General features: G+C 54.6%; 1 protein-coding gene across 2 annotated transcripts; it reads right to left on the bottom strand.

The window, feature by feature from the left end:
* Positions 1-12,780: 12,780 nt before the first annotated feature.
* On the bottom strand, positions 12,781-17,680 carry LOC121167723 (cellular retinoic acid-binding protein 2-like). 2 transcript variants are annotated; one of them, XM_040997298.1, is made up of 4 exons: positions 17,511-17,680; positions 13,583-13,761; positions 13,263-13,376; positions 12,781-12,831 (listed from the first exon to the last, which is right to left on the bottom strand). In XM_040997298.1, the coding sequence occupies exons 1-4, from the start codon at positions 17,578-17,580 to the stop codon at positions 12,781-12,783; spliced, it is 414 nt and encodes a 137-aa protein (XP_040853232.1). In that variant the 5' UTR covers positions 17,581-17,680. The 2 variants fall into 2 exon arrangements, with proteins under 2 accessions (XP_040853232.1, XP_040853241.1); XM_040997307.1 differs by lacking the exon at positions 13,263-13,376.
* Positions 17,681-18,165: the final 485 nt, after the last annotated feature.

Below are 18,165 nucleotides of genomic sequence, written 5' to 3'. Positions count from 1 at the left end.
AGAAGCAAGGCCAACACAAGAATGTAATGGATAAGAAAGTGACAAGGAATACAGACTGTCAACAATTGAGAAAATATACAAAGTTAAGGGACCCCCGGACTATCTAATCTGAAAGTGAGAAATGATGACTGTTATGCAGAGTTTATGATTTTACCCTATAAAAACTGTTCCAAAATGTTTGTGAGGTGCGCAGAGTCCTGGGTGCCACCAGAGACTCTGTTGCCCATTCACGAATGTTCAATAAAATCCTCATGCTTATTGCAGCCTCTGCTTTTGACTTGTTTTGCCAATGACGGTGTGGCTCCCCTCCACGGGGTTGGACTCTACCTGAGTCTAACACTCAGCCCTGGCCAGCCTTGCCCAGCACTGCCCCAGCCCTGCCCCAGCCCTGCCTCAACCCAGCTGTTACTTCCTAAACACAATTAAGGTTCCCGCACGCAGCTCATTCCTCCAGCCAAGTCCTCCTTTCACGATGAGTTTAGCACAAGCCAAAATCCCAGACACAGCGAGGTGCTTAGGAGGTCCTTTATTCCATCAGGGGAGAATTGGGAGTGGGGGTGCAGGGTGAGGAAACCGGAAGGGAAACATGTCCTGCCATGGTGGCAGGTCGGGGTCCTCCAGGACAGAGGAAGGGGCAAGATGAAATATGGGGGAGAGCCAGGAAAAGAGAGAAGAAGAGGAAGAGAGAAAGAGAGGTGGCACACGTGGAGGCTCACTTATACAAAACAGGTGAACCTGCAAGGTTGCGTGTAAGGGAGAGGAGCGGAGCCTCGACAATTGGTTGGAGTTCTCCCAGGGATTGGCGACTGAGATGATCTGAGCCACAGCTGAGTGTGGGGACCAGGGGGAGGAGCCGCTGGGATTCTCAGGTGAGACATGCAGCGGTTCCATCTCATTGGCGGATAAGCAGAAAGGAACGAATTTTGCGAGCTGTGGGAAAGGGAAAGCAGGAAGTGATGCCAGGGTCGGGATGGCATGTTTGAAGGACTCTCAGGAAGGCCATCCCAGCTGCAGCCCTGAGCAGCGGTGGCCAGGCCTGGCAAGCCCCTGGCCCCGCCCAAACCCAGCCCAGACAACCGTCTCAGCCCAGCCCAAAACCAAGCCACTGTCAGTCCTAGCCCTGCCCACCCGCAGGCCCCGCCCAGCCCTGCCCCAGCACAGTGTAACCCAGCCTTGCCCCTGTCCATCCCATCTTCAGCCCTGCCCCAGCCAATCCTGAGCCCCATTCCCTGCTTTTCCTTTCCTTGCCAAATCCAGTACCTTTCCCATCCCTGTCCCAACTTGCACCCAGCCATGCTCCAGGCAAGCCATAGCCCAAACCCATTTCCTCCCAAGCTCTACCCTTGCCTAGCCCCTCTCTATTTCAACCCCAGCTTTTTCCTGGTTACCCCCTCTCCAGTCCTGCCCAGGACCACCCCCCGCAAAGTTTTTTGTGGTCCTCCCCCTCCTCATCCCATTCCCTGCTCCATCCCAGCCCATCCCCTCTCCAGTCCATCCCCTGCCCTCATCTGCCCCAGTTCAGCCTCATCCCAGTGGCATTCCCACCCAGCCACAGTTCAGCCCATTCCTTCTGCACCCCGTTCCACCCTAGGCATTGCACAAGCCCATCCCACCGGATCTCTCTTTTGATCTGTTTTTCGTTTCTTGCCACATCTCTCCGTTCAGTGTGGATGAGTGAGGAATCCGTGTCTTGCATTCCCCATCTTCCTGGCTCCAATCCGGCTGCCTAGGATGCCCTGTCACTCTGAGTTCCCATTGGATGTTTGTTCTCCCTGTGTCCAATCTCATGTTGGTCTCATGAAATCCAGTATTGAGTGGCTTAGAATACCCCATTGGAACAGGGCACAGCTCAGGCTCCACCTGTCCCTCAAGTGGAGGTGGAGCTAGCAGTCAGCGGTTTGGGTACCAGTCAGAGCCCAGGCTCTGGTGGCAGCCTATATCTGAGTCCTGATGAAGCACTTCACCATTCTGAGCCTCAGCTTCCTGATGTATGAAATGGGACATTAACATAGCTCTCATGTGAGCAAGACCTGCTCACCTCTGTGAGTTCGGGTGGGAACTGGGCCTTCCTGTTTCGTATTCACAGCTCTGGGGATGAGGTCATGGCATAGCAAGTTAAGCTTCTGCCTGTGACACTAACAAGCTAAATAGGCACCGGTTTGGGATCCTGATGCTCCATTTGTGAATCCTCTCCCTGCAAATGCACCCGAGAAAGCAGCAGTTGGAGACTCAGATAAAGCTCCTGGTTCTTGGCTTGAGCCAGGCTCAGCCCCAGCTCCTATGACTATTTGGAGGGTGAAACATCAAACAGAAGATCTTTCTAAGTGTCTCTCCTACTTCTCTGTGACTCTGAATCTCATATAAATCTTGAAGAAAAACTTCCCAGTACCAAGTCTTCATCATGTATGTTTGTGCAATGAGCCTGTGGAGTTCTAGGCTCCTGGCTTCATCCTGGTCGTTGTGCCCTTTAGGAATATACCAATGAATAGACATTCCCTGCCTCTCCCCATCTCTGTCAGTCTGTCTTTCAAAATTAAAGAAGAAGTGCTGGGGGAAAAAAGAATGGGAGCAAGAGGATAGTGTTTGTGGTCAGGAGGCAGGAAGCACTGTGGGTTGTGTTTGCTGCTTAGGCCTGTATGGCTGGAGAGGCACAGGGCTGTGGGACAACCTTTCCCAGGGGCACAACATGCAGAATCTATAACCCATGGTCGGAGTCATCTGAAGTTCTGATGGGCTCTCGCCACCCAGTCCCAGGGTTTTCTCATGAGCATCCAAGTGTAGAACTAGGCCAAATGGGCCCAGGCTGCAGGAGGCCATGACAGCTCTCCCCTGCCGCTATGGGGAGGAAGTGTCTCGTTGTTGGAGGTGTTCAAATATGGAGGTCCCATAGCCACCCTCCAGTAGTTTTTTGGTATTTGTTCCATGGGACTTCAATGTTCTTTTCGATCCCCAGGATCCTAACAATCTAGGAATGAACATTCCATCTGGGGCCCAGCGTCCACTTGTCTCTTGGGAGGGAGCTCCAGTTCCTGCTCTGAGCTGTCCCTAAAGGATTCTTTGGCGAAGACAAGAGGTCTGGAAGTTCATTTCAAGAACGTCCTTGCCTTTGGTGCTCTTGTGGGACAATGTGGAGGAAAAGATGTGGTAGTTGTCCACTACCAGTCCCTGTTCTCATCCAGTAGGAGGCCCACCAGTCTGCAGGTGGCTTCTGTCTCTATTGAAGTTCCTGATCCTGAGCCAACTTCAAGCCCCCTTGCTGAGGTGTGATGTCTCAAAATGCCACTAGATGGAGCCAGAGCCCAAAGGCGTTAATGAAACGGTGTGGGGAGTTGGCACCAGGTGGACAGATTTAGGGGAGCAGATGACAGGTGGCTAGGGTGTCAGGATATAGGATACCAGGTATGTATGGCAGGGGACGGGCTGGATTTGGGAGGGGTGGAGATCCATCGAGGGATCTGGAGCCCAGGGACTGTCCTCACCTCCTCAGTTGGTGGCTTGAAAGAAAGGGAAATGGGGAGGGAGAGGTTAGGGAACCTGGGTGACCCAAGCACCACATCAGAGTGGGCAACCATTTGTGGGGACCAGAAGGGCAGAGTGATAAGGAAGCAGATAGTGGGGCAAGAAAGTGCTCCTGCCTTCCTGCTGGGCTGGCTGCTATTGTGTGTGCCAGGGCCCTGGCCGGGATGGGGCGGGGTAGGGAGCTCAGAGCTTGCTAGAGGAGCTGAGTTGAGTGGGGGGCTAAGGAGGGAGAAGGGAAGGGGAGAGACTGAAGGGCAAAAAGAGAGGTGGAATATTTCCCTCACTTGGAGGCCCACACTCCCCTTCCCTGGCAACAGGAAGGCTCTGCTGGGAGTGGGGGCTGCATCCCAGGGAGGGTGGCTGAAGCTATAGCAAGAGGTACTGAAGTCAGCCTTCAAGAAGGACTTTCCTGGAGGAATGAATAGGAACAAGCCTGGGGAAGGAGTGAATTAGAGAGGGCAGTGACAGGGTAGCCTTTCCCCTCCCCATGTAGGTCCTGGGACTCAGTTGGACATGGGCTGGACCCTGGGCATGATGCCCTCCACTTTGTGCCTCTGTTTTCCCACACGCCCTCAGTTGATTTCTGAGTAAGGGTTGGCAATGACAGGACAATGGCAGGAAAGTGTTGACTGAGAGATGTAGCCTGCATCTGTACTGTGAGGAAGGGGCTATAGCTGGGGCCCCTGGCAGCCGCAGGATGGCAAGAAGCTGGTGGTTGGAAAACAGGGCTCCCTGGGCACCCAGAAGGTACCTGAGGGACAGGGCATGGGCAGGAACCCATGGGCTTGGCACGTGGTAGGAGTTTAGGAACTATACCTTGACCCTGCACACTAGGGTTTGGCACATAATTGATGCTTAATACATGCCCTGCCTCTGAAGGCACCCCCCCCCCAGGGAATGTGAAAACAGCAGTGACACCTGTACCTAGCCAGATAGGGCACCCCCGCAAGCGGTGGTCTGGCTCCTCCTTTAAGATCCACTTCTGTGCACCCCATGCAGGTTGAGGGGGGTTAGGGAACCAGGTTGTGCCTCTGAGGGTTCCAGGCAGCTACAGGGTGAGCCTGAAATCCCCCTACCCTTGGGCTGCTCCTCCTGAAATCCTAGCCGGTAATCTCCACACCTGTCCTGGCAGCTCAGAAGAGGAGGGAGGCTTAGCAGGGGCAGCACTGGCCTCTGCAGGCCAGGAGGTAGGGAGGCGGCCACGGGGAGAGACTGAAGCTGCTCTCTCCACACCATCCAGGAGTGCAACTGATTGGTACTGAACCTAGGCTACCTGTGTGCTTGGACACTTGAGTGACACTCTGAGCTGGCCATACCCCTTCATAGCCCCCCACCCCCCACGTATGCACGCATGCACGCATGCATACACTCAGGCACACAGAGGAGTCAGTGACCCCTGAGGTGCCCTCCCTCTGGAGGACTCTGGCTCTAGAATTCCCAGCATCTAAAATTCTGCCTTGGGGCAGCGTGAAGAGAGGGCTCCCAGCCAGTAGGGGACTGTGCAGCTGCTGCAGCTTGACTCACCAGCTTGGGTCCCCAGGCCTAGCCCTGACACCACACACCTGTTCACCTCCAGAGGCGGGGGTGGGGGGTGGGGGTGACGGGGTGGAGTGGTAACCGAGGACCAGCCCAGACACCCTCTTCTCCCCAGCAGCTTCCAGGGCTGCCCTCCCCTTGGCTGGTGGGTTTCCCTGTTCACCCCTGCCTGAGGCCAGATCCCTGGGTGTGTGGGGGGAGCTGAGACAGGAACCAGGATGAGTACGAGGTGGGGGGGGTGGAGGGGCAGCAGGGGCAGATCGACTTCTGATAAAGAAGGGGAAGGAAAGAGAGGGTGACAATAATCTTTAAAGCTCCTTCCAGCTGGGGGTGTGGGGGGCTGTCCCTGCAGGGGATGGACAAAAGCCTCTAGGGAATGAAGGATGGTTCCAGAAGAGATAGGGGGCTGGGGGTTAAGTGAGGTCAAACCTACTTCACCAGATGCCCTCCAGTGACTGGACCAGGGCTTGGCTCTGCTGTGGGAGAGATGGATGAGAGCAGCTGCAGGGACCCCGGGGAAGGGACAGAGGCGGCTCAGGCACACACTCTTGGGAAGTGGGGAGTTAGGGGAGAAGGGCCCCAGCTACTTGACCACCCTGAGGGTTTCTGGGGAAGAAGTCATGGGAAGGAAGGTCCCTAACTCTGGCCAGCAGAACTTCCCTTGGGCAGCAATGAAGCAAGGGCAGAACTGTGGAAAGTCCATATGTGGAGGGAGATCGTGGGATGTCAGGCTGCTGGAGGCAATTCTGGGGTGGGGATCCGGGGTAAGGGTACAATGGCTTAGAAGAGCAGGGGGAAACGGGCTCCCTGAGGACCCACCCACCTGAAGCACAGTGGGGAGCCCTAAGGACAGGGTGGTGGTCAGTCGTGGCAGTGGGGAGGCCTTGGCAACCAGCACCAGGGTGGGTACTGTCTGTCTGCCAGCTTTCTCAGCCTGGGAAGAGCCCAACCCTGAGATCCTTATCCAGGGCAGGAACAGAACTGGTTTCTCGACTGGCAGTGCCTGAGGGGCACAGGGCAGCAGGAAGCCAAAGGGTCAGGAGAGCAGCACCTGGCCTCAAGGGGAAGACCGGGTGGGAGGACCTCCCCCTGCCCCAGCCAGGGCTGGAACAGCCATCCCGGCCTCAGCTCTACCTGCCTCCCTGAGTCTTTTGTGGTGTAGGCCCTGCTTGTCCCCCATTTCTCCTCCAGGGATGGAGCCCCCACCCCTGGAAACACCCCCTGTGTGGGTCTCCCAGCCCCAGGTAGAGGTCGAGCCTAGCCGGGAGAAAGTCCTGGTTGGACTCGGCTCCCCTCCCTTGCTCCTCCCCACACTGCATTGATGCCTGAGGTCACTTCAGGCAGGGGCACCAACAAGAGGTAGGGGTCCCCGGGGACTGTCCTCAGAGCCTGTTCCCTTTCATCCCCCTCCCGCCACAAAGGGCCTGCCTGCTGGCCCCATCCATCTTATCCATCTTGCAGCCTCGGCCTCTTAGGCAGCTCTTTGTTAGACCCGGGGTCAAGGGAGCACCTCCACCCCGCTCCTCTGGGACCCTTCCTCGTTCTTCTTCCCTCCTCCTGAGAATCTACCCTCCTCTGCCTCCCCACCCATTCCCCTTGTACCCCTCCCTGACCTCCTCCCTCCCCTCTGCTCCCTCCCACTCTCCCTCTCTATCTTTCTCATCTTCTGTCTCACTTTCTCCATGTCTCTGCCTCTCATATTCTATTTGTCTTACTTTCCCTTTCATTCTGTTTTTAGAAAAACATTTATTTAGTTTTTTTTATTTGAAAGGCAGTTATATATATATATATATATATATAGAGAGAGAGAGAGAGAGAGATTGATCATTGACCCACTAGTTCACTCCCCAGATGGCTGCAATAACTGGAGCTGGGCCAGTCCCAAGGGGGTCTCCTACGTAGGTGCAGGGGCCCAGGCACTTGGATCATGCTCTGCTGCTGTCTCAGGTTCATTAACAGGGAGATGGATCAGAAGTAGAGTACATGGGTCTTGAACTGGTGCTTATATGGGATGCTGGTGTCCGAGACAGCAGCTTAGGCTGCTGTGCCACAGTGGTAGCACCTGTATCTCTTTTCGTCTCTTTCTCTCTTGGCATGTGCAGCATTGTCTTCTTCCCTTCTCTCTGTCTCCCTGCCTCTCCTCCCCTCCCATGCCTCATGCCTGTGGCTGCTCTAACATGGCTCTCTTGCCACACCTGTGATGCTGGGGCCTCAGAGGCACCCATGGGCTTGGCCTCTTTCTGGATTTTGTCCCCTCTGGTCCTAGCTGTGCCCTGAATCTCTGGCTGCTATTGCTGGGCCTTTCAGCTCTGTGCTTCTGTCTCTTGTAGGGGTGCATCACCGGAGGAAGGTGAGAAGAAGCGGGGTGGGGGGTGGGGGGCGGGGCGGGTAGGCATCTCTGCCTCAGTTTCCTCTAGCTGTTGGTGCAGCCTCCCCCAGGACATACCCTGTGACCTGTGTGACAGCCATGTCTCTCTGCCTCCCCAAGCCAAGGATAGTTAAGTTTTTCATACATAACCCTCCCTTCCTCCCACTCCGGACCACTCTTGGGGCAGCCTCGCAGGTCCTGCTCAGTCTCTCCTGAGGTGGAGGTGGCATGGCTGGACCTAGAGAAGTAGCCTGGGCTTCAGAGAAGCTGATGTTCTGCCCACAGTGATCTCCCTGAATTTGAGCTGTGTGTGTCTGTGGGTGGGTGGCAGGTGGGGGTTGTGTACTGTGTCTTGATTCCTAGGTGCTCTGCTGAATAACGGGAAGAGGAGCGCAGGAGGGCCTTGGGGCTGGGAGGGGCACCTGGAGGGACTTTCTCACGGCTGGCCCAGACTGGAGGAGCAGGGTGAGCGGTCCCTGCCCAATCCTGTTTCCCAGTCCAGGACTGTGACTGCCCATCACCCTGGGCTGATGAGCAGGAAAGTTCTGGAACACTAGGAGCTAGGGGGTGAGTTGGGGTGGAGGGGCGGGAAATTGGCTCTATGCCCAGGGAGGCTCAGTCTCTGGGGAAAAACACAACCCTTGAGCAGGGAGCTTCTGCCCTTTAGGGTCTCCTAGGAAAAAGAATAGAGGCGTCTCTCTCTGCCTTGCTTAACAGCTTCCTTCCGGAAAAAGACTGGATGGACTGCCAACTCCAGCCACTGGGGCGGGGTGGGAGCCGGGGACCTGGATGGGGATCAGATGGGCTGGGAGCCAGTGATGGGTGGGATGAAAGGAGGTGATGCCGGCAGGAGGAGAGGAAGCCAGGCCTCGCAGGCTGAAAAGCTGAATCGCCTTGGATTTCAGCAAACAGCAGTGTTCACACAGACCCTTGCGGCAGCCAATCCTGCCTGAGTCATTTCTGTGTTTCTGAGGACATCAGCAGTAGCCACACACCAGGAGCCCAGGACCTCCTCAACACGCCCTTTCCTCTCACACTTGCACCCCCGTCTATGAGTTCTAGAGGCATCTGCCCTCTGCCAAGCCTTAGCATCTCACTTTTGCTGCTCAGTCTCAACGCTCCCTTTTCTCTAATCCTGAGAGCCACAGGGAATTGCAAACACAAAAGGATGTTGGCCCCTTTTTAAAAAAGCCTCCAAAGCAACTAGCATTGTAGTGTGTAATGTTAAGCCTCCACTTGTGGTGGGTACCAGCATCCCATCTGGGCACTGCTTCAGGACCCCTCCACTTTTCATGGAGCTCCCTGCTGATGGATTGGAAAAGCAGGGGAGGATGGCCCAAAGCCTTGGGACCCTGCACCCATGTGGGAGACTCAGAAGACTCCTGGCTCCTGGCTTCAGATCAGTTCAGCTCTGGCTGTTGCGGCCATTTGGGGAGTGAACCAGCCTATAGAAGCTCTTTCTCTGTCTCTTCTCTCTAAGTCTGCCTTGCAAATAAAAATAAATCTTTAAAAATAAAACAAATAAGCAACAACAAACAGTTGGATGAACAATTGAAAGAGCCCCTCATCTCCTCCACTCCACAATCAAAGAGCAGAGTTCTCTGCCCAAGGTCCTGGCTGGTGTCTGCCCATCAGTCGGAGGGCTTGGCCTCAGGTATGGTGGTCCTGAAGAGGGAGGGGGCTTAACTTGCCTGCTGACTGTATGCAAGGACAGTTCTCTTTGGACTGAGCAGGGAGGAATGAGTAGGGAAGTGGTGCCAGTGGGAAGAAGGAGCAGCAAAGTGGGAAGGAGAAGCTTGGGCCAACTCATCAGGAGCCTCTGCTGTCAGTTGTGACTTTCTTCTGGACATAAAGAGGACTGCAGTAGAGGGGAGGCCTGGCTCTGTTGTTACCATTGTGACTTTATAAGCCACTACTGAAATACTACTCCTGCCTCCCCGGGCAATCCTGCAGGACTATCACAATATCCTGGCCATTCCTTGACTGTGGAAGGGACATGAAGTCCAGGACCAATCACAGCAATGGAGCATGGAGTGGCTATGTGACCCAATCAGAACCGAAGAGACTCTTGGGATGCTGAAGATACAGACCCAGGAAAGGTTTTCTTTTTGTATTGAAAGTTGCTGCTGTGAGCTCAGGATGCCTTGCCTTGCATGCACCACGATCCCATATGGGCAACAGTTCATGTCCCCAGCTGCTCCACTTCCATTCCAGCTCCCTGCTTATGGACTGAGAAAGCAGTGGAGGATGATCCAAAGCCTTAGGACCCTGCACCCCTTGTGGGAGACTTGGAAGAAGCTGCTGACTCCTGGCTTCAGATCAGCTCAGCTCTGGCCATTATGATCACTTGAGAGTTAACCAGTGAACAGCTGATCTTTTACTCTGTCTTTCCTTTCTAAACGCACCAGGATCCCATATGCGTGCCAGTTCTAATCCCAGTGGCCCTGCTTCCCATCCAGCTCCCTGGTTATGACCTGGGGAAGCAGTCAAGGACACCCAAAACCTTGGTACCCTGCCCCTGCATGGGAGACTCTAGAAGAAGCCCCTGGCTTTAGATTGGCTCAGCTCCAGCCGTTGTGGTCACTTGGGGAGTGAATCATCGGATGAAAGGACTTCCTGTCTCTTCTCCTCTCTGTATATATAACTTTGCAATAAAAATAAATAAATTATTTTAAAAAAGAAGAAATGAGATTCAGATTTAAAAAAAAAATTATTTATGTTTATTGCAAAGTCAGATATACAGAGAGAAGAGACAAAGAGGAAGATCTTTGGTCCGCTGGGTCACTCCCCAAGTAGCGACAATGGCCAGAGCTGAACTGATCCAAAGCCAGGAGCCAGGAGCTTCTCTGAGTCTCTCATTTGGGTACAGGGTCCCAAGGCTTTGGGCCATCCTCCACTGCTTTTCCAATCCACCAGCAGGGAGCTGGATGGGAAGCGTGGCTGCAGGGATCAGAACCGACACGCATATGGGATCCCAGCACATTTAAGGCAAGGATTTTAGCCATCAGGCCAGTGCGCTGGGTCCCTTTAAATTTTTTTTTTTTTTTTTTTTTTTTTTTTAGTTTCTGCTGTGTATTTATTTCAAAAATATTTATGGGCCCGGCGTGGTGGCGCAGTGGTTAAGGTCCTCGCCTTGCACGCCCGGGATCCCATATGGGCGCCAGTTCTAATCCCAGCAGCCCTGCTTCCCATCCACCTCCCTGCCTGTGGCCCGGGAAAGCAGTCGAGGACGGCCCAAAGCTTTGGGACCCTGCACCTGCGTGGGAGACTCGGAAGAGGCACCCGCGTGGGAGACTCGGAAGAGGCTCCTGGCTTCGGATCGGCATAGTATCGGCCGTTGCGCTCACTAGGGGAGTGAATCATCATTGGAAGATCTTCCTCTCTATCTCTCCTCTCTGTATATCCACCTTTCCAATAAAAATAAATCTTAAAAAAAATTATTAAAGAAAATATTTATTGCGGGGCCCAGGATGGTAGCCTAGCCACTGAAGTCCTCACCTTGAATGCACCAGGATCCCATATGGGTGCCAGTTCTTATCCCAGCTGCTCCACTTCCCATCTAGCTCCCTGCTTGTGTCCTGGGAAAGCAGTGGAAGATGGGCCAAAGCCTTGGGACCCTGCACTCGCGTGGGAGGAGGTTCCTGGCTCCTAGCTTTGGATTGGTACAGCGCCGGCTGTTGCAGTCACTTGGGGAGTAAATCATTGGACGGGAGATCTTTCTCTCTGTATATCTGGCTTTCCAATAAAAATAAATAAGTCTTTAAAAATATATTTATTGGAAAGTCAGATCATATTTATGGAGAGGAGAAATAGAAAGATTTCCCATCCTCTGATTCACTCCAAATCATCTGGTTCACTACAAATGATTGTAGTATCTGGAATTGAGCTGATCTTGAAGCCAGGAGCTTTTTCCAGGTTTCCCATGAGGGTGCTGGACCTCAAGGCTTTGAGCCATCCTCCACTGCTTTCCCAGTCCATAAACAGGGAGCTGGATGGGAAGTGGAGCAGCCAGGACATGAACTGGCACCCACGTAGGATCCTGGCACCTGCAAGGTGAGGGTTTAGCCAATTGAGCCATTGTATTGGGCCCACTATACTACAGTTTTAAAACAACTAATCAAGGCTCAGGGAAACTCAGAAACTTGCATGCAGTCATATTACGGGTTTACTGTAGAGCCAGGTTGGAGCTGCCATCACCCCAGCCCCTGTGAACACATCTGGCTATTTCACACTGTAACAGTGGGGGGTGGGGCAGAGAAACTCGTTAGAACTGCTACTATCTCAAACTGGGAAAGTGGAGAGGAGTTGGTCAAGGGCAGGGGCCTGGGGAGGAAGGGAGAGTTGGAGAGAGTCTCGGTGGGATATGGGAAGATCTTAACGCGCAGCTCCAGGGCGGAGATGAGGAAACCAGAGGCAGAACGGGTGCGTGGGAAATGTCAAAGGAGGGAGAATGGGCAGGGGCAGGGAGGGGCCTGTCTGAGACAAGGGACAGGAAGAGACCTCTGACCAAGAGACCTTGGCCAGAGCAAGGCCAGCTTGTGGGTTGTGGATGAGTTCATTGGGAATCAGAGGAGGCCAAGGCCAGGCTTGGGGTCGCCCACAGATTGAGGTTGGAGGAGGAATGAGGAGGAGGTGATATCACCATCATGGAAAACATGGAAGTAGAAGGTGGGAGTGAGCTCCCTGAGCCTGCACTCCTTGGGGGAGGTCGATGGGGGAGGAGGAGCCAGCAGGCCTTGGTAGTGGCCTTGTAAGCCAGAACAGGGGATCATGGCGCCTGGAGCGGAGGCTTGCAGGGGTGCTGGGGCGGTCCAGTGGCATGCGGAGACGGTGTTGGGAGGCATATTAACCTCACAAGATCTTGGAGGCAAGGCAACTCACCCACCCCTTGTACAATGAGTCAGGGACAAGAGCTTAATACGTTTTTTAAAACCTTTTAATAAAATAAAGAAATAAATATTCTAAACTGACAAGGCAAAAGGGACAAAGAATAGGTGCCAGAGACCCAGCCTTTCCAAATTCAGATCCTTGGGTCTCAGTCAGACACTTGCAACTTGGGGCTGGGGCTGCTGACTTAGGGAAGTGGCAGAGCTGGAGGGTGGGGGATGGGGCAGGTAGTGATTCCGGAAGGAGCCATCTGGGCTCTGGCAGTCTGCACCTCTTTGTTGCTATATGGGAAGGGACAAGGGGTCCAAGAAAGCCAGACCCCACCAGAGGTACCCAGGGGCCCCTGAAGGTGAGTGGGGCAAGGGGAGGACTAGCCTAGCAAGGCACAAATGGCAGGGTGGCAGCCAGCGGGCAGTGGGGCAAGGCAGGGAGCATGGGTGGAGGTGGGATTGGGCCACTCTCATGGCCCGTTACTCCCGGACATAGACCCTGGTGCACACGACATCATCCGCAGTCATGACCTGGAAGGACAGAAGGCAGAGTCAGCCTGGCAGACCCTCCCATCCCCAGGTCTTACAGCTCTGGACAAGGTTGAGTGGAGACACTTGGGGACTTCCTGGCCTAAGGAAGGGGCAGAAGCCTGTCTCATGATACCTGAGCCGTGAATACTGCAGGGAAACCAGAAGTAAAAGCCCCAGGGACCAGGTCTTCCCGCCCCTGCCAATGGAACCCTGCTACTGCTGCTGCTGGGACCCACCAGCAGAGCATGTCCTGTGCCCCACACCACAGGGGGCACCCCTTCTAGCTCATGCTGTCAGCTCAGTCCTGGGAAGTCAGCCCTACCACGAGGCAAGAGAGAAGGGCTACCAGTCATCCTCAAACCTCAGCCACCCCTGGGTCTCCCGGGGGCATCTCCAAAGACAGCACTGCAAGGGGAGGAGGGAGGACTCACCAGGATCACCCCGTCATTGGTCAGCTCCCTGGTCCAGGAAGTTTTGGGGCCCTCTCCCTTCAGGAGCCTCTGCTCGCACACCATTTTGTTCTCACGCTCCCATCTCACCAAGCTCTGCAGCAACAGGTGGCTGAGTGAGCCAGGACTGGGCAGCCCAGAACCCCCAACCTTGCTCCTCCCCACTCTATCCCCATCCTCCCTGGGAACTTGCTCCTCTGGGAAAATGCAGATAGGAATCTAGAAGAGCCCGGAAAGTGGCCTATGGAGAGCTCAGGCAACAGAGGACACAGCTCTGAGAGACCCCTTTTCCCGGCACTCACCTTGCAAGGTTTTCTGTCCACGGTCTGTTCCTCAAACTCTTCCCCGATCTTGAAGTCAATCTCGGTGGTGCGCATGGTGGTGGAGGTCTTGATGTAGAAATGGTCTCCATCCTGTTTGATCTCCACGGTGGGCTTGGATGCTGCGGCTACTGCAATCTTCCTTAGCATCATGTTCACTCCTGTGGAGACAGAGGTGGGCTCCAGGGATCTGCCTCATCCCTCCCTGCCTATGTCACAGTTGGAGCTGACTGACCTCTGCCTTGATGGATGGCGGGGAAGAAAGGTGGTCAATTCTCTGTCTGGAGCATCCAGGGAGAGTACCTTGAAGGGGACATGGGGTGGTACAACCCTGAAAAATGGTAAGGCTCAGGCAGTAAGGCCAGAGAGGCAGTGCCCCAGTCCTTGGAGAGCCTGTTCAAGCCCCAGCCTCAGCTTGTAAGGCAACAGGCCTGGACTAAGTTCCCTAAATCTCTGTTCTTTATTCCCAGAATTTTCCCACCTGCTGCCACCTCTGTGGGTTTATCTTGGCTTGCTCTACTTGCCTGTGGCCTTTTGTTCTCTTTCTCCTTTGGAGACCTGCTGTGGTGTGTTCCCCACTGAAGTCCTAAGCATGTGCTCCTCAAACATGCACGGGGACCAGCATTCCTCAGTGGGGAGGAGATGGGGAGGTGCTTCCCCCCACCACAGAGTGCCCCAGACTCCAAAGTAAGACCCCCACCCCCTGCACCAGACCCAAGGTGTCTTCCTGGCTCAGCACTCTGCCTGGCTGGGTGACAGTGGGCAAAGGGTGTGACCTCTCTGAATCTTGAATTCCTTGATCATCAGACGCTGTCAATGAGGATGCTGACTTCGGACATGGTCCACGCGTTGCCAGGTCTGGCTGTAGGTCTGCAGGAAACCATATAGCTATGTGCACAGGTCTTATTATTTCTTTTTTTTTTTTTTTCCTTTTTATTGGAAAGGCAAATATACAGAAGATAGACAAAGATCTGTCTACTAGTTCACTCCCCAAGTGACTGCAATGGTCAGAGCTAAGCTGATCCAAAGCCAAGAGCCAGGAGTCTTCTAGTTCTCCCACGCAGGTACAGGGTCCCAAGGCTTTGAGTCATCCTTGACTGTTTTCCCAGGCCACACGCAGGGAACTGAATGGGAAGTAGAGTGGTAGAGAAACGCGTGAACGCCCATCTGGGGATCCCAGTAGTTGCAAGGTAAGGATTTAGCCACTAGGCTACAGCGCTGAGCCTCGTAACTTTTACCGATGAAGCCAGAGTGGGAGTTCAGGTTCCCAGGCCCCTCTCCCCAAGTGGGAAGTACAGAAAGTGACACTGCCTCCCTCCTCCCATGCTGAATCCCTTACTCCGGGATCGCCCTTTGCTACCTCATGGCCAAGCCATCTCACTCAGCCTCTGTGTTCTAGTAGCCTTTCTCAGACGGGACCCCTGCCCTCTGCTCCCACAGTAAGAGAGAGGTGGATGGGCTTGGTGCAATGGCCCAATTGGCTATCCTTCACCCTGAAAGCACCACAATCCCATATTTTAAAAAAAGAAAGAAAGGAAGGAAGGAAGAGAAAGAAAGAAAGAGAAAGAAAAGAAAAGAAGAGAAAAGAAAGGAGGCAAGAGAGCATTCTTTTGGGATAGGACCACAAACAGACCAGAAGACACTGCTGGACAGACTAGGGTCTGAGCTCCATACCCCGTGTGACATGGCCTGGCCAGGCAGCACGAGTGCAAGTGGAGGGCAGCCCTTCAGGGGTGCAACAGGGAGGGGTAGCAGGGCCAAGCTGGCCTCAACTTCCTGGCCTCTTCCAGGCCTGGGGGAAATAGCCCCTTGCCAAACAGATGCCCCACCCCTTGGGAGTCCCAGGAACCCTACTTTTTGGCTGCCGATAATTTGGGTCCTGGAGAAATAACTGAGCTCCCCAGGCCCAGTTGTCCTGGTAGAGGAGACACACCCTGCCCCATCTCCCTAGACAAAGAAGCTACTGTAGTGTTGTGGCACAGTGAGTTAAGCCGCTACTTGCAGTACCGGCATCCTGTTATTATAGTGTCAGTTTGAGTCCTGGCATCTCTACTTCTGATCCAGCAACCTACTAATGCACCTGAGAAAGCTGCAGAAAATGGTCCAAGTGCTTGGGTTCTTGCCACCCACATGGGAGACCAGGTTGGAGTTCCTAGGCCCTGACTTTGGCCTGGACCAGATCTGGCCATTGTGGCCATTTGGGGAGTAGACCAGCAGATTGCACATCTCTCCCTCTTGTCCTATCTTTCAAATAGATAAATAAACCATAAAAGACAGAGGGAGAGAGAGGCTGCAGTGATCTGTTGCCAGCTGGGAAGTCCAACCAGATACCTGACACACATTGTTCTCGCTGTAACAAAATCTGCTGTGTGACCATCATAGCTGATGGAGCTGACACCCCCAAACACCCCGAGCCTCCTTCACCAGGAGATGGACCCTCGAAAACAGCAAGTGTGGAGGTTAAGAGGAGGGACAGGGGTCCTGCAGAGCTGAGGCTGCATTGTCTTCGAGCAGCCCCAGAGCTGGGCTCTGCTGACCTTGGCCAACTCCATGTTTGTCTAATGGGTCTGCTTTCAATCTGCCCCCTATCAGGGCCTGAGGAGGGCACGTGGCTCTGAGGGATCCTGCAGTGAGGACAAACAGGGTTGGGCTTTGGAACCTAGTCTCCAGCTGGGCCTGGGGGATGTGCCCAGCCACCACCTCATCCACTGGATGAGGGGCAGCGGGGTGAGGCTAGGATCCCAAGCAAGTGGGGGAAGCGGCAGCAGTGATGTTTTGGAAATACCTCCATCATATTTGTTTCAGCAAGGAAGATTGGACTGCAAGAGGTATTTGTGGTCAGACTGCAGGAAGAACTGACTCTTGACTGGCACGAAGACCATATCAGCTATTCCATCAGTGTTCTAGACCCTTCTGAGGTCCAGGCTTGCTCCTTGCGTCTCCTGTCCCACTCAGGGTGCCCTCCCCAGCCACTGAGCTATCTAGAGTCTCTGTTTAATCCAGAAATGGAGGGCAGGCTTACCGCTGGGCTCCCAATGGCTGAAGCCCCTGCTAACCTCCAGCTTGCCTGGAGTGGTCTCCCCAGCAACTAAAAGCTGGCCCCCATCCCGCCCCTTCAGAATGAACCCCAAGAGAGAACCCTGCAGGAGGTGGGCCAGCAGAGTTGGAGGGGTAGGCTGGCTGCCATTCAGCAGCCCCCACCTCTGACAATAGCCTGCCCCCAGGCAAGGAACAGCAGGTCTCTGGGCAGAGAATAGGCTAGAAATCTGGATTTTCAGAAATGTGGGATTGGGGTTTCACGCCAGGCTATTTGTTGAAACCCAAGAAAGTGATAATTATCCTGGGCAATTTCAGGACTCTTGGAAACGCTCTGGGTAGGAAAATATTTGTCTCATAGGTGGGGGTGGGGAAAAAGCGCAGGAGGGGGAAGGGAAGATGCAAACCACCTGGCAGGTGGGCGAGAGAGGTGAGGACTTGGGCAGGGATTGGGTCACACGTGGAGCACAGGGAAGGAGTCTGGAAGGCCTCCAAGGGGTCCCAGGCTGGAGGCCTGCCTCCTGCTCTTCCAGCCAGCAGCTTCTGAATTGCAGAGAGCCAGGTGCCTGGCTCAGCTGGCCAAGCCTGGGGCTAGAGCCACAGTCCCCTCCGATCTCGGGTTTCTGCTTTCTTTCCTTTTGATTGGAAGGCTCTGAGTCACAGCTGGGGCTGGTACTGCTCTGTGGGCACTCTGGCCATGCTCCCCCAGGAGGGACTTAAGAGACCTGCTCTTTTCCTTGGAGATATAGGCTCCCTATTCCCCCACCCCCACACACGCACCCCCAGGGCCAGGTCCCCCTTTCTTTCTTGTGCCTGTCTCTGCTGACTCTACTGCGCCCCCCAGCCCTCCTGGACGCTGGAATCACCTCCTTACCCAGCGCTTTGAGCATTTCCTCAAAGTTTTCTGAGCGGATGATCTTCCAGTTGCCAGAGAAGTTGGACATGGTGGCTGCACCAATGGCGGTCCCCTAGATTAGATCCCTCGGTGGGAACTCTGGACTCTGAGTCCTTTCGTTCAAGGAGTCCTTCTGCGCCACCAAGAAACTCTGGGACCGAGACACGTCTGAGGGCACCGCCAAAGCTGGCTTGGGTTCCCGCGCGGGCGGTTTTTATACCTTGTGCAGCCCTCCCTGCCCAGGAATGAGGTGGCCCCGCCTCCCACTCTTCCCCCATCCCCCTGCCATCTGGGGCGGGGGCCTGCGCCCCGGCCACCAACCCCCACCCACTTCCCCTCCTCAGGTCTCTGGATTCTGCCTCATGGCAGGGGAGGGATGTGGGGAGTCCAAAATTTGCACAGCCCCAAGATAGGCTTTTCTCGAGTTCCTGTGCGAATGGGGAGGGGTACCGGTAGAGGGCAAGCACTTGAATTGGGGCGCCAGCGGGGTGGGGGTGGTGTGCAAATGTCCTGGTCTTACTGGTATTCTCTGTGGAGGACCACGAGATGCCGTCTCGCCTGTTCCCCATCCGCACCCAACCTGGCCGGGTGCCCTGGACTCTTAGCACCGGACACCCGGCGACACCAAGGGCGG

The sequence above is a fragment of the Ochotona curzoniae genome, unplaced genomic scaffold, assembly GCF_017591425.1.
Source record: "Ochotona curzoniae isolate NIBS_2020 unplaced genomic scaffold, NIBS_Ocur_1.0 contig_1229, whole genome shotgun sequence".
Classification (NCBI taxonomy): domain Eukaryota; kingdom Metazoa; phylum Chordata; class Mammalia; order Lagomorpha; family Ochotonidae; genus Ochotona; species Ochotona curzoniae.
Note: the sequence above shows the minus strand (reverse complement) of the source record. Positions and strands in the feature narration are given on the sequence as shown.

Coding starts and splice junctions, on each gene's coding strand:
- LOC121167723 (XM_040997298.1), bottom strand. CDS start 17,580: ATGTCCAACTTCTCTGGCAACTGGAAGATCATCCGCTCAGAAAACTTT. Junction 13,762..17,510: donor GGAAATGCTCAAAGCGCTGG/GTAAGGAGGTGA, acceptor CTGTCTCCACAG/GAGTGAACATGATGCTAAGG. Junction 12,832..13,262: donor CCAATGACGGGGTGATCCTG/GTGAGTCCTCCC, acceptor CTGTCCTTCCAG/GTCATGACTGCGGATGATGT.